This window comes from Chlorocebus sabaeus, chromosome 15 (assembly GCF_047675955.1).
Source record: "Chlorocebus sabaeus isolate Y175 chromosome 15, mChlSab1.0.hap1, whole genome shotgun sequence".
Lineage (NCBI taxonomy): Eukaryota > Metazoa > Chordata > Mammalia > Primates > Cercopithecidae > Chlorocebus > Chlorocebus sabaeus.
In genome coordinates, this window is record NC_132918.1 from 4,286,108 (window position 1) to 4,303,899 (window position 17,792).

Here is a 17,792-nt window from a genome sequence, read left to right on the forward strand (position 1 = left end):
GTGAATTTCAAATGGCGTGGCCACCTTAGAAAGCAGTTTGGGGCTGGGCATGGTGCCTCATGCCTGTAATCCCAGCACTTCGGGAGGCTGAGACGGATGGATTACTTGAGACCAGGAGTTTGAGACCAGCCTGGCTAACGTGGGGAAATGCTGTGTCTACTAAAAATACAAAAATTAGCCAGGCATGGAAGCATGCGCCTACAATCCTAGCTACTTGGGAGGCTGAGGCAAGAGAATCACTTGAACCTGGGAGACAGAGGTTGCAGTGAGCCAAGATTGCACCACCACACTCCAGCCTGAACCACAGAGCGAGACTCCGTCTCAAAAAAAAAAAAAATGAAGAAAGCAGTTTGGTAATTCCTCAGTAAGTTAAGCAGAATTACCATATGACCTAGCAATTTGACTCCTAGATATATGCTCAAGAGAATTTATGCAAAAATTTGTATATGAAATGAATAGTTCATGAAAAATTTCATTATTGAAATTTTAATAATGCTGTTCATGAAAAACAGCATTATTCACAGTAGCCAAAAAGTAGAAATAACCCAGGTATCTATCAACTGGTGAATGAATACACAAAATAGTTTATTTTTGCAATGAAATATTCAGCCATAAAAAGAAATGAAGTATTGATACATGCTACAACGTGGATGAAACTTGAAAACCTTCTTCTAAGTGAAAGAAGCCAGACTTTGACCAAAGGCCACATATCATGTGATTCCCTTTATTTGAAAAATCTAGAAAAGGCAAACCCGTAGAAACAGGTTAGTGTGTCTATTAGAGTAGATTAGTGGTTGCCAAGAATAGAGAGGAAGAGGAATGGCAAGAGACTGTTTGATGGATACAGGATTTCTTTTTGAAGTCATTAAAATGTTCTGGAACTAGAGAGTGGTAATGGTTGCACAACCTTATCAATATACTAAAAACCACTCAGTTTTATACTTTAAAAGGGTGAATTGTTTGCCACCAGCCTGGGCAACATGGCAAAACCCTGTCTTTACAAAAAATACACAATTTAGCCAGGTGTGGTGGCACACACCTGTAGTCCCAGCTGCTCAGGAGGCTGAGGTGGGAGGATCACTTGAGCCGAGAAGGTTGAGGCTGCAGTGAGGCGTGCATATCACTGCACTCAAGCCTAGAAGACCCTGTCTCAAAAACAAAATAAAATAAAAGGGTGTATGTATTTATTGAGTTATACCTCAATAAAAAGTTAATTATCCCTTTTAAGAAAAAAAAACACAACAGGTCAGGTGCATTGGTTCATGCCTGTAATCCCAGTACTTTGGGAGGCCAAGATGGGCAGATCACTTGAGGTCAGGAGTTTGAGACCTGTCTGGCCAACATGGTGAAATCCCCCCTCTCCTAAAAATAGAAAAACTACCCAGGCGTGGTGGTGCGTGCCTGTAATCCCAGCTACTCAGGAGGCTGAGGCACGAGAATTGCTTGAACCTGGGAAGCAGTGGTTGCAGTGAGCCAAGATCATGCCACTGCACTCCAGCCTGGGCAAAAGAGTGAGACACTGTCTCAGAAAAAAACAAAACAAAACAAAACAAAAACCACTTTGCTGGAAGTTTAAAAGGCCGGCGGAGGGCCGGTGGGGGGAACCCTGTCTTCATAGTTTTAAAAGAGAGAGCAAGAGAGAGCAAACATGAATTAAGGAAACATGAATATGGCCCGATTGATGAGAGGTACAGGATACAGGGAATCAATGCTCATTGAAAGAGTCACTGACAAATTCGAAGAGTATTCTGAACAACCACCATAGCAGTTAGAAATATGTTACCATATGAGGCATGGGAGGAGAAAGCCCCTAAGAGGAACAGCTTAGGACAGACTTGTTAGTATCTTTAAATATTTGATGAAATACCATTCTATTAAAGAGAGATTTAATGTGTAATTCTTGAGAACAAAAGTAGAATCATGTAGGGGAAGGTCGCAGGGAATAGAATAGGAACTTATTTTTTTTTAAGTAAGCAGAACTCTGTACCTTGAAGAGTGCTGTGTTGCCCATCACTGGAAGCATTCAGAGGGATGAGTCATCTTTTACCAGGAATGGTAGTGAAGCATTCCTGTATTAGAAAGAATACTCAACAAAGTTACTTGGGGCATATCTCCAATATATATCTATGTAGCCTTTTTCTTACTAGGGTCAGTTTGTCAGAAAAGCTAAAAGGGATGATCACTGGCAAATGAAATATTCTCTGAAAAGAATGATATACGGTGGAAATTGGGAGAGAGACCTGCAAATGATAGCCTAATTGCATTTTCAACACGAAATGAAATTGGATGCTGGAGAATGCTGAGATGTCATAAAAGGTGCTTATGTTGTTGAAAAGGGACATTTCTTGTATGATTTTCAGTTCAGAAGCTGACAGAGATGACATATGTAATGAAGAACTACCTGCAAACCTAAAGTGACAAGCCAGGCTCACTGAAAAGCTAAAAAGTTGAAACACGAGAAATAGCAGTGAATGCATTCTCAGATCAATTTTTGGCTGTGTTCAGCTCAGATTTGGTTGCAGCATATGACTGTGAACTTTAAATATGCTCAATAATACATCATTGATCTCTGACTTATTTCACCTGATGAAGAAAACACGCAATTGAGTCATTTTTGCCACAATTGCATTTTCTTAGGAATCACGATGGCTTCTATTAAACATTAATATAATGAATATATGTATATCTCCAAGGCTCAACACTTGACACTTGAACAAGCCACTTGAAATTATATAAATCGTCATTACTGATATTCTTTGTGTCAACCTAAGAAACCAGCAGAGACTCTAAAAATATTGAGTTTAATTGGGAATAAGCAGAAGAATTGCAATCCAGGACACTGGGGCCATAGTAAACTGTGGGCATATTTGAGGAGGCTGAGGTAAGGGGAAACTTTTAAAGGCAAAAGAAGTACGCATAATTTGTTTTGAAACAAAGAGAACATTGGTTACAGTGGCTTATCACAGAAGATGATGTCAGTTCATTAGTGGAGACAGTGTGCCAGGCAAGCATTCTTGCCCTTTTGGCTAGCTGTCCCTGTGATTCATAAAGCAAGACGCAGGTTAGAAAGTCTTTGGCAAAAGTTCTTGTTACAGGCAAATGTGCCTAAGAGCATAAGAGACTTTCAGAGAGTCTTTGATATAGTTCTTATCATAGGCATGTGTGCAGGAGGGCTTTCCCTTTCTAACCTGACTATTTTTGTTTGGGTTTGACATGAGTGACTCCATCTTGAGATTGACAACTTTCATATTGGTATTGTGAAGAAGTTATTTTTATCCTATTTCTCTCTCTCTCTCTTTTTTTTTTTTTAGACAGACAGAGTCTCACTCTGTCGCCCAGGCTGGAGTGCAGTGGCGCGATCTCGGCTCACTGCAACCTCCGCCTCCTGGGTCCAAGCAATTCTCCTGCCTCAGCGTCCCGAGCAGCTGGGACTACAGGCGCATGCTACCACGCCCAGCTAATTTTGTATTTTTAGTAGAGACAGGATTTTACCATGTTGGCCAGGCTGGTCTTGAACTCCTGGTCTCAGGTGATCTGCCCAAAGCTCTGGGATTACAGGTGTGAGCCACCGTGCCCAGCCATTCTATCTCTCATTTAAAACATTTATGTGAGTAGCTTTTTTCCTTGAATGTCAGCCAACTTCACCCTGGAAGAGTATACCCAATGCCCATTTAGGGCATGGTAAAATTTGTTAACAAACAGACTCAAATTTATTTCTTGCTGCCTTAATAGTCTTTCATCACCCAGACTAGAAAACATTATTTTGTTTGTTCCAGAAAAACCTGATTGGTTTACCAGAGAAGTCAGTTTTGATGGCTTCATGCCACTATTGAATGAAATTTCACATGCGCACCCTGGGTTCCTGGGCTAATAGATCACCATTGCAGGGAAAGCTGGGTTTAGATAGCCACTTCTTTTCTTCCTATGACAATAGATTTGCGTGTTCTAGCAGCAAAAGCTCGATATTTGCATTGAAATCCAGCTCACCGTTTGTCTTCTGGGCACTATGCTAAGTTGTAGCATTCCCATTCTTTTATCTCTGTTTTTAACTGTAATGAACCGCTTCTGACGAACTGATCTGCTTTTGTGAATTAGGGATATAATGTGACATAATGACAACAATGAAGCCCAACCAACGCATTTAACAAGCAAAAGCACTAACATGAAAATGGCGTGGAAGTGCGCTAGCCAAGAGGACCAGCATCCTGTTAAGTAGCAATTACTGAAACAAATTAAATGAGAAGATAATTTAAGAATATATCAGATCATAACAATGATAAGGAGACTGTCAGGTGGTCAAGCAGTCTATAAGCAGCAGGATGGTAGCACCTGCTAAATTGGCTTGTCTTCTATGGAATCAGCAAGTAAGAAGCCCAAATGGATTTAGACAGTTTAGTATTTACAGCAAAAGAAAGTCAGCATGGCATCAGCTCCCTGTATCCCTAGTCTCACAGCATGACACCAAACAGAGGAACCAGATGACAGATGTCAGGAATGGTGAGTTGCTCTGTTGTTGAGCAGAGCAGGATCAGCATTGTACAGCCCTGTTACTGTGCCCCCACAGTTTCGTCCACTAGGTGTCTTTCTTGCCTCACCCTAGTCCCTGCCCTGTTAAGAGCCAACCCTAAACTACCACCAAGCATTTTTATAGATCTTCACAGAAGCTTGCAGCCGAACCCTTAGGTGGGGGCACAAGGCAGAAAGTTCTGCATTCAATTGAAACTAGGAGGATAAATGAGAAATGGCCCGCGACAGACTCCTACCAGACAGGAGAGGCTGCCTCAAAGTGGCTCCACACCATGCTCATTATCTCGCCTTGCTCCAGGAGGAATTTCAGGCTATTCAGAGCTGTGAAGCCTTGCCTACTTAGCCTTTGTGGAGATGTTCAAAGTTGCTAGAACACCCTGGCAGGGTGTTCCTCTAAAGACCAATATCTGAAGCAAGATGACTGAATTTATTGCTTACTATAGTAAGGGAGAACTGTGCCGGCTGTGCAAGTCTCTCCAAGCAGAACAAGCTGTTGGTCTCACTTAGAGTTTTAGAGCACAGTGGAGTTCAGGGATCAGCGAATTTGCAGAGGTGTTAGAGATTGATATCTCACCTGTAAGAAGCTGATTGCTGTGATGAGGCTGTTGTTGATTGTCAGTACTCAGAAGCATGTGCTTAGGACTGTTCATGATTGGCTGTCAACGAGACGTTGTCATTGATCATTGAGGCAGTTGTCCATGCTGAATCGAATGGGGTCTCATTGCTACTTGTTACCAGGGCTTCACGTCAGTCAGTACTTTTCCAGTAGAAGCCCAAATTCAGGCTCTTGTATCTGATGCGCAATTGATGCCAAACACTGACACACAGCAGTTTGGAGATAGAGGAAGATTTGTTCTATTTGGCCAAAGCAACAAGGTAGGAAAGCAAGATCTCTCAAATCTATGTTAACAAAAGGAAAAAGCAGGGAATTTTTATGTGGCTAGAGAATAAAGGAGGGGGAGTTTTAGAGAATCAAAGTGAAACGTCTGTTTCCTCAGTCCCACTTAACACCTTAAACAACCAGAGTTCTGGGCGTCAGCAGCTGGTTGCAGTAACTTTCAATGCATTCATTCCTTCAGCAAACACCTTTTGTGACCCTGAAGTTATCTCCTCCCACTTGACAAATAAACAGTATATCAGAAGTTTATAGTTACATTGTGGGAAAAACAGATATTGGGCAAAAAGCAAGTAGTTAACTTGAGCAAACAAGCAAGGTCCTGATCAGAATTCTCATTATTTTAGTCACTAAAAATGCTGGGGTGCTGAAAATCTCAAGTGACCCAGTTACAGTAGTAGTGTTGCAGGCAAATCCCCAAATTAAGGCTCAGCTCACAAGGCCAAGTGGGTTCTTGGCTTCATGCAAGAAAGAATTCAAGAGCAAGCCGACAGGCTGGGAGCAGTGGCTCATGGCTGCAATCCCAACACTTTGGGAGACCGAGGCGGGTGCATCATCTGAAAGTCAGGAGTTCGAGACCAGCCCGGCCAACGTGGGGAAACCCCATCTCTACTAAAAATACAAAAATTAGCCAGGCATGGGGGTGCATGCTTGTAACCCCAGCTACTCGGGAGGCTGAGGCAGGAGAATTGCTTGAATCCAGGAGGCAGAGGTTGCAGTGAGCCGAGAGGGTGCCACTGCACTCCAGCCTAGGCAAAAGAGGTAGACTACGTCTTAAAAAAATTAAAAAATAAAAATAAATAAAATTTAAAAAGAGCAAGCCGATAGAGTAAAGTGAAAACAAGTTTATTCAAAAGTAAAAGAATAAGAGTGGCTGCTCGGCCGGGCGCGGTGGCTCACGCCTGTAATCCCAGCACTTTGGGAGGCCGAGGCGGATCACAAGGTCAGGAGATCGAGACCATGGTGAAACCCCGTCTCTACTAAAAAATAGAAAAAAATTAGCCGGGTGCAGTGGCGGGCGCCTGTAGTCCCAGCTACTCGGGAGGCTGAGGTAGGAGAATGGCGTGAACCCGGGAGGAGGAGCTTGCAGTGAGCTGAGATTGCGCCACTGCACTCCAGCCTGGGCGACAGAGCGAGACTCCGTCTCAAAAAAAAAAAAAAAAAGAGTGGCTGCTCCAAAAGCAGAGCAGGGCTACCCCATATGCAGAGTAGCATTGAGGGAGCTGCTGGCTGGCTATTTTATAGCCATTTGATTATATGCTATACAAGGGGTGGATTACTCATGAATTTTCTGGGTCCTGGAACCGGGAGTTTCTCCCCCATCCAGACCATACAGGGTAACTTCTGGATATTGCCATGGCATTTGTAAACTATCATGACACTAATGGGAGTGGTTTTTAGTATGCTAATGCATTATAATTAGCATATGATGAGTACTGAAGGTTGCTTTTTTTGCCATCTTGCTTCTAGCTGGTTTAGGCTGGTTTCTTTACTGTCCCCTTTCTTATCAGTGTGGTCATGTGACCTGTTGTTTACTGTCTCCTGTTTTTAATCAGTGGGGTCATGTGACCCACTGTTCTGGGAACGGGTCTTTGCAGGCATTATTAAGCTGTTTCCTTATCCTTAAACATGACTACTGGTCATGACTGGCAAAGGATGTGCCTTGCTAGTTTTAAGATGGAGTTGATTTTAAAATGATGTTACCCTGGGTCTCCCATGCTTCTATTTCCCTAACATAATCCTCCCTTTACTTATCAGAGAACCCTTAATCTTAAGGAGAGATGAAGGACAAGATCATTCTTCTGTAACTTCTTCCTGCTGATTTTATGAGCATAGCCCTGCCTAGTAAAGAAGGAGTAAAAAATATCTGGATGCCTGATCTAAGGGGCAGGGGCAGGATGTCTTTATTTCCCAACTCAGAAGATAGGACAGGTTAGAAGCCTTGTGTCAGCATGATGTTTATATGGGATTATTATAATCTAGACCACACAAATTTCACCAAGACGTTAAACAAGCAAGGGCCAAAGATTAGTAATAACAAGATAGCCATCAAAAGTCCTAGGAACAGCAAAAACTAAGTGAGACTTGGGAGGGCGCTTTTAATGAAAAGTTGCCCCATGGGGCCGAAAAGCTGACGACAGCTCCCACCCTAGCCAATATAAGGCCGATTGCCTGCCGGCATAGCACTCAGGTGAGTGATGTTATATAATTGCATGTTAGGGTCTCTGCTTGTCCTATTGTACATTGATCCAGGAACCAAACGTTATCAATACCCTGATAATCATGTGTTTTAATATCCCAAATGAAACACAAGTTATTTATAGGCTGATTGAGTGGGTGACCACATAGCCATAGATATCCATTGGGGTGCAAATCTGTACGGGATGGAGCTGTTAAGAAAGTGGAGTACCTGCAGGAGGGACTGAGGCTGTTACTTATGTGTTTATTTGCAAAACAACAGCTTTAGGTGTCCTAGGGGTTCACAAGTATAGGTCATGGTGTCTTTCTCAGGTGCCCCTGCGGGGCCTCATAAGAAACAGGTTTAATCTTTGAGAAGTGTACCCAGCTAGTGACTCCCTCAAATTTAACAACAGTTGGGGTACTTAGCAACACCTGATAGGGGCCCTTGCATTTTGGTTAAATTTGATCTTCAGGGAATCCTTCTCTCCAAGTTTTTAATAAGACTAAGTCTCCTGGTTGAACAGGGAAGCTATGAATATTTATGAAAGTGGTCCTGATGCATGTATATTGAACAAACATGGAGGAAACATATGAGTGTTTACCTTGGGGTGGAGAGTTAACCCTTCCTTGGCATAGTCTTAGATTCTGTATATAATTTGATATTTTATTGCCTTGAAGAATCTGTCAGTCTTATAAGCTCTATTTAACACCACACATCACAACCATCTGATTTTTGACAAACCTGACAAAAACAAGCAATGGGGAAAGCATCTCCTATTAAGTAAATTATGCTGGGAAAACTGGCTAGCCATATGTAGAAAGCTGAAACTGGATCCCTTCCGTACATCGTATAAAAAATTAACTCAAGGTGGATTAAAGACTTAAATGTAAGACCTAACACCATAAAAACCCTAGAAGAAAACCTAGGCAGTACCATTCAGGACATAGGCATGGACAAAGACTTTATGACTAAAACACCAAAAGCAATGGCAACAAAAGCCAAAATAGACAAAAGAGTAAAGGATAGGAACAGACACTTCTCAAAAGAAGACATTTATGCAGCCAAACAGACATATGAAAAAATGCTCATCACTGGTCATCAGAGAAATGCAAATCAAAACCACAAGTAGATACCATCTCATGCCAGTTAGAATGGTGATCATTAAAAAGTCAGGAAACAACAGATGCTGGAGAGGATGTGAAGAAATAGGAATGCTTTTACACTGTTGGTGGGAGTGTAAATTAGTTCAACCATTGTGGAAGACAGTGTGGCAATTCCTCAAGGATCTAGAACTAGAAATACCATTTGACCCAGCAATCCCATTACTGCATATACACCCAAAGGATTATTAATTATGCTACTGTAAAGATACATGCACACATATGCTTATTATGGGACTATTCACAATAGCAGAGACTTGGAACCAACCCAAATGTCCATCAATGATAGACTGGATTAAGAAAATGTGGCACATATACACCATGGAATACTATGCAGCCATAAAAAAGATTAGTTCATGTCCTTTGCAGGGACATTGATGAAACTGGAAACCATCATTCTAAGCAAACTATCACAAGGACACAAAACTAAACACAGCATGTTCTCACTCATAGGTAGGAGTTGAACAATGAGAACACATGGGCACAGGGAGGGGAACATCACACAATGAGGCCTGTCGGTGGGTGATGGGCTGGGGGAGGGATAGCATTAGGAGATATACTTAATATAAATGATGAGTTGATGGGTGCAGCAAACCAACATGGCACATGTGTACCTATGTAACAAATCTACACATTGTGTACATGTACCCTAAAAATTAAGGTATAATTAAAAAAAAAAAAAGAAAAGGTTATTTATGAAACAATGTAGTAAGGAACCAGTAAGTAGGGGAGAGAGATGTGAAAAAAAAAAGTTTACACAATAAAATGTTCCTTAAAACCTAATAGAAAATTGGAGAAATTTGGCTAATTAACATTTCATAGTTAGAGCTCTTAGTCTTAATTAAAGTAAAATAAGAAATATAAGTGTATTTTTTAATATACTTAAGCATGAAGCTGGTTAAGTATGGAGCTAAGTTTCACGTACATGCATGCATTGCTTCACATCGTTTACTGTTTTGCATGGATAGTGCTGGAACTGGAGTACTTATTGGTCATGTGCCTAGAGTAAATTTCTTGATTGTACAGGATGTATGGTGATATTGGTGGACTTAAGGATATCGAATTGTGTATCAGGAATAAAATATTCATTATGTGGGTGTTTGGAGACCCTGAGTAACACTATAGCCTCCAGGGTAGATTGAGTAGGAAAAATTTAGGATTGGGTTCCTGTTTGTTTGTTTTTGCTTCTAATTTTCATTTGTTTGCTGTTTATTCTCCTCTGGACTTTGCTTGTGGTCACATATTTATAAAACCGCTTTTTTGTTTGTTTTTTAAGTTTCTAGTGGAAGGCTTTTATTTGGTTCTGTGAATAGTTATTTTATTTTCTATGCATTTCTGCCAAGTCATCATTTGTTCCATTTATCTGCAATTCCTAGGCTACCTTTGTCGAACCCACAGGAATTGACAGAGCACATTAAGCTTTTTTTTTTTTTTTTTTTTTGAGACGGAGTCTCACTGTGTTGCCCAGGCTGGAGTGCAGTGGCTCAATCTCAGCTCACTGCAAGCTCCGCCTCCCGGGTTCACACCATTCTCCTGCCTCAGCCTCCTGAGTAGCTGGGACGACAGGCACCCGCCACCACACCTAGCTAATTTTTTTGTATTTTTAGTAGAGACGTGATTTCACCATGTTAGCCAGGATGGTCTTGATCTCCTGACCTCGTGATCCACCTGCCTTGGCCTCCCAAAGTGCTGGGATTACAGGTGTGAGCTACTGTGCCTGGCCAGAGCACAGTAAGCTTTTTAACCTTAAACTAACTTTTTGGATATTAGGCTTCCTGATACTTTAAGCATATACTTTTGTAAATAGAACTTGAGTCATATTTCTCTCTCTCTGCCCAATTTCTTCAAAATTTATAAATTATTTGTGAATATTCTTAATTCATGACAATGTGTTTGTTTACATACAGTTGAGCAGAGTCACTAGGGCTGCTCACAGAGAGACAACTCAGAAACCTGACATGCCAGCAATAGGATAAGAATTTCTTACCAGTTGGACTTCTGGCCCCTCTCTGTACAAACTGGTTGAATGAATGGTAAAATATTATAAGAAGGCATGGAAATGTAAATTTTTATAAACATTTAACAAGCTTCCCCAAATCAAATTGCAGCTTCAAAATTGTCTTTTCTGACCTCAAATTTTGAGATGCTACATCAGGCCCATGAACCATCCAAAAGAGAGATAAACAGGATTATTTGATATGTTTAGTTACATGGGAAGCATTGTGAAAATAAAAAATAATGTTTAATCTTCAGTTTATATGTTAGTAAATGATATTAATATATGTTCCAAAATTGTATGGAATTTCTAAAATTCTAATATGTGTGAGTGTATGCTATCAATCATAATTATTATGTTATTGTAGACCACAGAAAACCAAATCTCCTTGTCAATAGTGTTTTTAACTATCACTGTTTAAAGTCATTTGAACTCCATGGTCTAAGTCAAATTAGCTATGAAAACCCATTAGTTATCAGTGCTATGCACCTAAATTGGAGAAACAACTGGTATTCAAGAGGACATAAGTCTAGTGTTAAGTATGGACTCATGGAGAACCAAGATGGCCACCTTGTTCTTCCTGAGTCCTTAAAGCTTTTGTTATTAAAGTTTCTGCATTCCATGACTCATCATGGAAAGGACAAAATGATCCAGATTAAATATATATTGGTGTGCCGACTTATAAATTGCTAAAATAGTTTATAATCAATGTTCGGTTTACAATCAAAGCTTCAGGTATATTTGGCTACCTGATGGGCCATTTAAACATTTAAATTGTCGTTTTCTTTTCTTTTTCTTTTTTCTTTTTTCTTTTTTTTTGAGATGGAGTCTTGCTCTGTTGTCAGGCTGGAGAGCAGTGGTCCGATCTCAGCTCACTGCAACCTCCCCCTCCTGGGTTCAAGTGATTCTCTTGCCTCAGCCTCCTGAGTAGCTAGAATTACAGGCATGTGCCACCATGCCGGGCTAATTTTTGTATTTTTATTAGAGATGGGGTTTCACCATGTTGGTCAGGCTGGTCTCGAACTCCTGAACTTGTGAGCTGCCCACATTGGCCTCCCAAAGTGGTGGGATTACAGGTGTGAGCCACCACACCCAACCATCATCCTTTATTTACATAGGGCATACACCAAGTAACTAATGGAAACTTCTAGAGGGTATTGAAATCCCAGAAAATTCTGTAACTGGGCCACTGAACCACTTGCTCAGGCCTGCTCCCACCCTGTGGAGTGCGTTTTCATTTTCAATAAATCTCCGCTTTTGTTACTTCATTCTTTCCTTGTTTTGTTTTTGCATTTTCAATTCTTTGGTCAAAACGCCAAGAACCTGGACACCCTCCACCCATAACAGTTTCACTAGTTGCGGTGGCTCACACCTGTAATCCCAGCACTTTGGGAGGCTGAGGCAGGCGGATCAGAAGGTCAGGAGATCAAGACCATCCTGGCTAACACACGGTGAAACCCCATCTCTACGAAAAATACAAAAAGTAGCCAGGCATGGTGGCAGGCGCCTGTAGTCCCACCTACTCGGGAGGTTGAGGCAGGAGAATGGCGTGAATCTGGGAGGCGGAGCTTGCAGTGAGCCAAGATCGCGCCACTGTACTCCAGGCTGGGTGACAGAGCGAGACTCTGTCTCAAAAAAAAAAAAAAAAAAAAAAAAAAGTGATGTTGAGGCAGGAGAATATGGCCTGGAGGCAGGGAACATAAAGACTTCCTAGAACTAAATCAAATGATGGAAACACTTCAGCTATGACAGGAAATATTCTCTTCATTTACTTAGGGTGTACACTGAGTAAATGACTTTGAAACTTTACTTGGTCCTCTTCATTTACATAGGGCGTACACCCAGTAACTAATGGGAAACCTCTAGAGGGTATTGAAACCTCAGAAAATTCTGTAACAAGGTCCCTTGAACCTCTTTCTCCAGCCCACTCCCACCCTGTGGAGTGTCTTTTCGTTTTCAATAAATATCCGCTTCTGATGCTTTGTTTTTTCCTTGCTTTGTTTATGTGTTTTGCCCAATTCTTTGTTCAAAACACCAAGAACCTGGACAACTTGCAGTCCAGACCCTCCTCTAGTAACAATGTTATATAAGTATTTAGTTGATGTTAGTGTAATCACTGGATGAGTTCTTCCTGCCTGCTGCACAAACAAAATTAATTCAGGAAGACTACAGTATTGCAGTAAGGAAATAATTTAATTGATGTGAGGCTGGCCATGCCACATGGGAGATGGAGTTATTACTCAAATCAATCTCATCGAAGGCTAGTAGGTTAGGGGTTTTTCAAAGGTAGTTTGGTGGGCAGGGGCTAGAGTATGGAAAGTGCTAACTGATTGGGTTGGAAATGAAATCATAGGGGTTTGAAGTTATCCTCTTGTGCTGAGTTGCTTGTGGGTGGGGCCACAGGAGTGGTGGACTGGTCCAGGTGGAGCCATCAGTGTCAGGCATGCAAAAATCCTGAAAAAATGCCTCAAAAGGCCAAACTTAGGTTCTACAATAGTGATGATATCTGCAGGAGTAAATGGGGGTTGTCTATTTGGTGGCCTCCGGAATAATGGCTGGCAATGGTCTCTGTCTACACCTTAGCAGACAGAATTCACACTCCTCTATCCTCCTAGCCTGGTGGTCTCTCTCAGTTAGCTTTACAAAGGCAGTCGAGTTTTGGGGAATGGCTATTATCATTTAAACTATAAACTAAATGTCTCCCAAAGTTAATTTGGCCTGAGCTCAGGAATAATTAAGGGCAGCTAAAGGCAAGATGGAGTTGGTTAAATCAGATCTCTTTCACTGCCATAATTTTCTCAGTGTTAGAATTTTTGCAAAGGCTGTTTCATTAGTACCCTACTCATTTAGGTGAAATGAACAATGTGTATTTTATGTGTTCCAGATGTGTATCAATATCACATAACTGTGAGGGCCCCAGGTATCTGTCCCTGTTCAGAAAGATCATGAAGGTGAATACCGCCATGCGGACAGCTTGCCCGACTCAGCGAACTCAGAACTTGTCCTCAGTAGCCAGCCCCTATGGGCCAAGGGGTTGCAAACTTCCACTTGCCGGCAATGACACCTGTTTCCATCATTCTCCTTGCTGTACCTTGTGGTGGGAGCAGCTTGGGAGTCAATAAAGAGAAAGCGACAAGCGTCTGGAGAGCGCGGGGTGGGGTCTCTGGAGAGGAGGGCTGGGTGGGAAGAGGCGCGGCGGGAGGCGGCGCCCCGGCTCGCATTGGCCCAGTCGGCGTCCCTCGTCTGGGGGCGGCCGGGCGCGCCCGGAAAAGTGGCTTTCCCTGGCGGCTCGAGGCAGAGGTGCCCTCGGTGATAGAAGAAACATGGCCGAGTATACGCGGCTGCACAACGCCTTGGCGCTGATCCGCCTCCGAAACCCGCCGGTCAACGCGATCAGGTAAAGTGCTCGGTCGCCTCCAGCCCGGGGACCCTGCGGGCCTTACCCGCCCTCCGGCTCCGGAGGCTTTGACTCTTCCCCGCTGGTTTAAACCGAGAAGGACACTCAGAGTTGAGCAACTAGTATATGCCAGGAGCCTTTTCTTTTCTTTTCTTTTTCTTTCTTTCTTCTCTTTCTTTTTTTTTTTTTTAAAACCTAGAATAGCTTGGTTAATCTTCGCAGAGAACTCTCGTCCCCGTTTTACTGATAAAGAAACTGAGGCTGAGACAGACCAGCACTCAGGGAGTTTGCCTCGACCTGTTCCTTCATGCAGAGTCCTCCTGCTTACTTGCAGCTTTGGCTTTGCAGGTCGACTTTCTAATCCAAAGGTCTTAACTTAGTTCGATGTTGAACTTTGATCCAACCTCACTCCCCAACTTTGAGTCCAGTCTGCCCTTACAATGTTTGGCTAAAGGCTTTAGGAATAGGGCAGTAAAATGGTTTAAGATTTAAAAAAAATAATAAAAGTCCCACTAATGCCAGCGCAGTGATTAAAGCAGAATTGTGCCCTGGTCCAGAAACGCAAAATTATTTCTCCTGATTTGTTTGAACCTCAGGACTTTGGTGCTTCCGAGGAAGACTCACATCAGACTAAGCCTATGTAATAGCATTTTCTGAAAAACTGCACCTTGTCTTCTTTTTCTCACTGGGAAGTATTTGCCTTGTGTGGTGCACTTAAAACATTAAAAAGTGAGATCAATGTTGCTTTTTTGAAAAGTAATGAAGTTATTCGGTTTGGTCATTCTACATCTCTTTAAAAAAGTAGTTATACATCAGCCTTGAAAAAGAATTACCTATCCAGAGGGAATAAGACTAGTGGAAATCATAATTTACCAAGAATATATAAAGCATAGAGAGAAAGGTCTTTAGTCAAAATTCTTATACTGCTGAAGCAAAGAGACTGAAATGAGAAGACCTGCTAATTTTAATACAATTTAAAAATCCTACTGTCATCAGATTTGATTTATCATTAGTATTAATATTAATTCAATGTGAATTATTACATTTAATAATGCCCAAAAAATGCAGGACTAAAATCACATAAGGATGACACGTCTACTAACTTGCCATTCCCAGAATAAAAAGCAAAATGTCTGTTATGTTGGTTTTGACAAAGAAAAATGTAAGTAATTTGATTACTTGTCCATTTTGGACTGGTCTATATACTGATTAGAATTGCTAGATACTAGGACCTTAGGGGGAAAAGTTCCATACTCTAATACCCATGTTTTCTGACACTGTTCTTTTTTTTTTTTTAGTTTGTTTGTTTTGGACAGAGTCTCGCTCTGTCACCAGGCTGGAGTGCAGTGGTGTGATCTTGGCTCACTGCAACCTCTGCCTCCCAGGTTCAAGTGATTCCCCTGCCTCAGCCTCCTGAGTAGCTGGGCCTACAGGTGTGCACCACCAGACCCAGCTCATTTTTTGTATTTTAGTAGAGACAGGGTTTCACCATGTTGGCCAGGATGGTCTCAATCTCCTGACCTCGTGATCCACCCACCTCGGCTTCCCAAAGTGCTGGGGTTACAGGCGTGAGCCACGTGCCCAGCCTCTCACAACTGTTTTAAATGTTTCTGGAATTTAACCTGCTCTCCCTGCCCACCCATGCAACCACCTGTGCCACCCCCATCCCCTTTGCAGGAGAAATGTTAGGGCCTACCTCATAAAGTTGTGAAGTTTAAATCAGCTGGAAATTATAAAGTGGCATTTAGTAGATGTTAGTTATCATTCCTATTAGTCAGAAGACCTATTCAAGCCCCTAACAACAGGCCCTGCTACTCAGGACCCACTTCAGTTTCATCAAGAAAATATTCTCCACTTGGGCATAAGTACTTCTCTGCCCTTTCTCGTCTGTCTTCTGAACTTTTTTTAGGTAGAAATGTACATCCTAGGAGTTCCTCAACTTTAACAGATTCCTCAGTTTTTTTTATTACACTTTTCTTTCTTTCCTCCTTTTCTTCCTTTTCCCTTTCCTATTTCTAATTTTATATGGGAAGTTGTATCTTCCTAGCTGATTGAGAGATTCTTACTTGAGTGTAACACACACATACACACACACATATATGTAAATTTTTTCCCCAAAACAAATAGTTTAAATCCTTCATTGCTAGTTTAGCAGCCATGTTTGCTTCCATTCAGATAAACACCAGCCCCCTTTATAAGCGTAGGACAGGCCTGATTAATAGGCCTGTCTCCCAGAACAATGGCTTTCACACTATTGCTTTACTGTAATCCACAGACTAAGAAAGCTCACGTTTTTACATGGCAATTCAAGACACACTTACAAACACGTAACTGAAAACAGTTTTCTAAAACAAAACCTATCCTTACTTGGTGTATTGTTTGATATAGTCTATTTTTTCTTCCTTTGAAAAAATCCTGGTCACAAGCCACAAAATTGATTGGATGACGTTTGGTTAAAAAAAAAAAACTGTCTGAAAAAAAAAGAAAGACCTCCTATAGTCAAAGAAGCTGAAGAGTTTTGGTCAGTAGTCATGAAATGCTGTCTCTACTCCAGATTCTATTTCCTTATGCCTGACAGTATTAACAGGAAAAATAATTTCGTAACCTCTGCGGCCTTTACATTGCTGTGACTCTCTCTGTCAGCCTGAATCTAGTAAAGTGTGTATCTGTTATAGCTATTTTCATTTTTTTCCTGTTTTTGATATTTGCAAAATTATGAGCATAAATAAAAAAGGAAGATTGGTTGAAATAGGAAAAGCTGGTTTCTTCTCCTCAGTGGCACTGATTGAGCTAATTTTGGCTAGTTTTGTAGGCATTGTTTATTCAGAAGGAACTGTGTGCCTTTTGGATTTTTTTATTATATAATGGTTCTGAATTTGCTTTTCGTGGTCAGATTTGGCTTCTAATTAACCAGCTGAAGGCAAGAGGTTTTGTCTGATTTCATCTAGGTTAAGAGGTGAAAAGTAATTAGGTGAAAGGGAACCATTATATACAAGGGCAAGTATACTTTTTATTGCTTGGGTTTTTAGCTCATAGTTATTGGTCTTAACAATATGGTCTTTACAGAAGTTTGTTGTTGTTTGTTTTGTTTTAAAATTTATTTTTAACCCTGTATACTAAAGAACAGAGATTTTACCCAGAATACTTGGAATTCCAAGGCAAAACTGATTGGAATCTGGTTCCGTGATTTTTCTTTTAAGCAGTTCCTCACCACTTGCCCTAGATTCTCTTCGGTTGCTTGGTACTTATTAATCCCCTCCTTCTTCACAAATTTTCTCTCTTGGTCTTTGTGACTTTGAGCTCACTTGCTGAATCACGCTGCTGAGCTTCTCCCACTTCTTAAATGAAGATATATCCAGAGGATCTGCCCTCAGCTCTCTTTTCCATTGGTAAACTCATTCAGTGTTGGTTTTAGCTATCTCTTTTGTGGATTACTTCCTCATATACTAAAACTTGGCAAAATCTGCTACATGCCCTATCTTTCCACGATCTTGCCTTTATCTCTTATCTAAGATTATGCTTGGCTGTCACTAACAGAATACTCAAGATAATAGTAAATTAGACAATAAAAAGCTAATTTCTGTCGCGGCAGTGTCCTGGAATGATACAGCTGCTCCACAATCAACAAGGGCCTC

At 41.4% G+C, this 17,792-nt stretch overlaps 1 protein-coding gene across 1 annotated transcript in view; it reads left to right on the forward strand.

Annotated features, from left to right (window-relative positions):
• Nucleotides 1–13,988: 13,988 nt before the first annotated feature.
• EHHADH (enoyl-CoA hydratase and 3-hydroxyacyl CoA dehydrogenase) overlaps nt 13,989–17,792 on the forward strand; it is a 63,695-nt gene continuing 59,891 nt past the window's right edge. Inside the window, exon 1 of the mRNA XM_007971862.3 lies at nt 13,989–14,157. Coding sequence (XP_007970053.1) covers nt 14,084–14,157 — 74 coding nt within the window. The 5' untranslated portion in view covers nt 13,989–14,083. The remainder of the gene's footprint in view (nt 14,158–17,792) is intronic.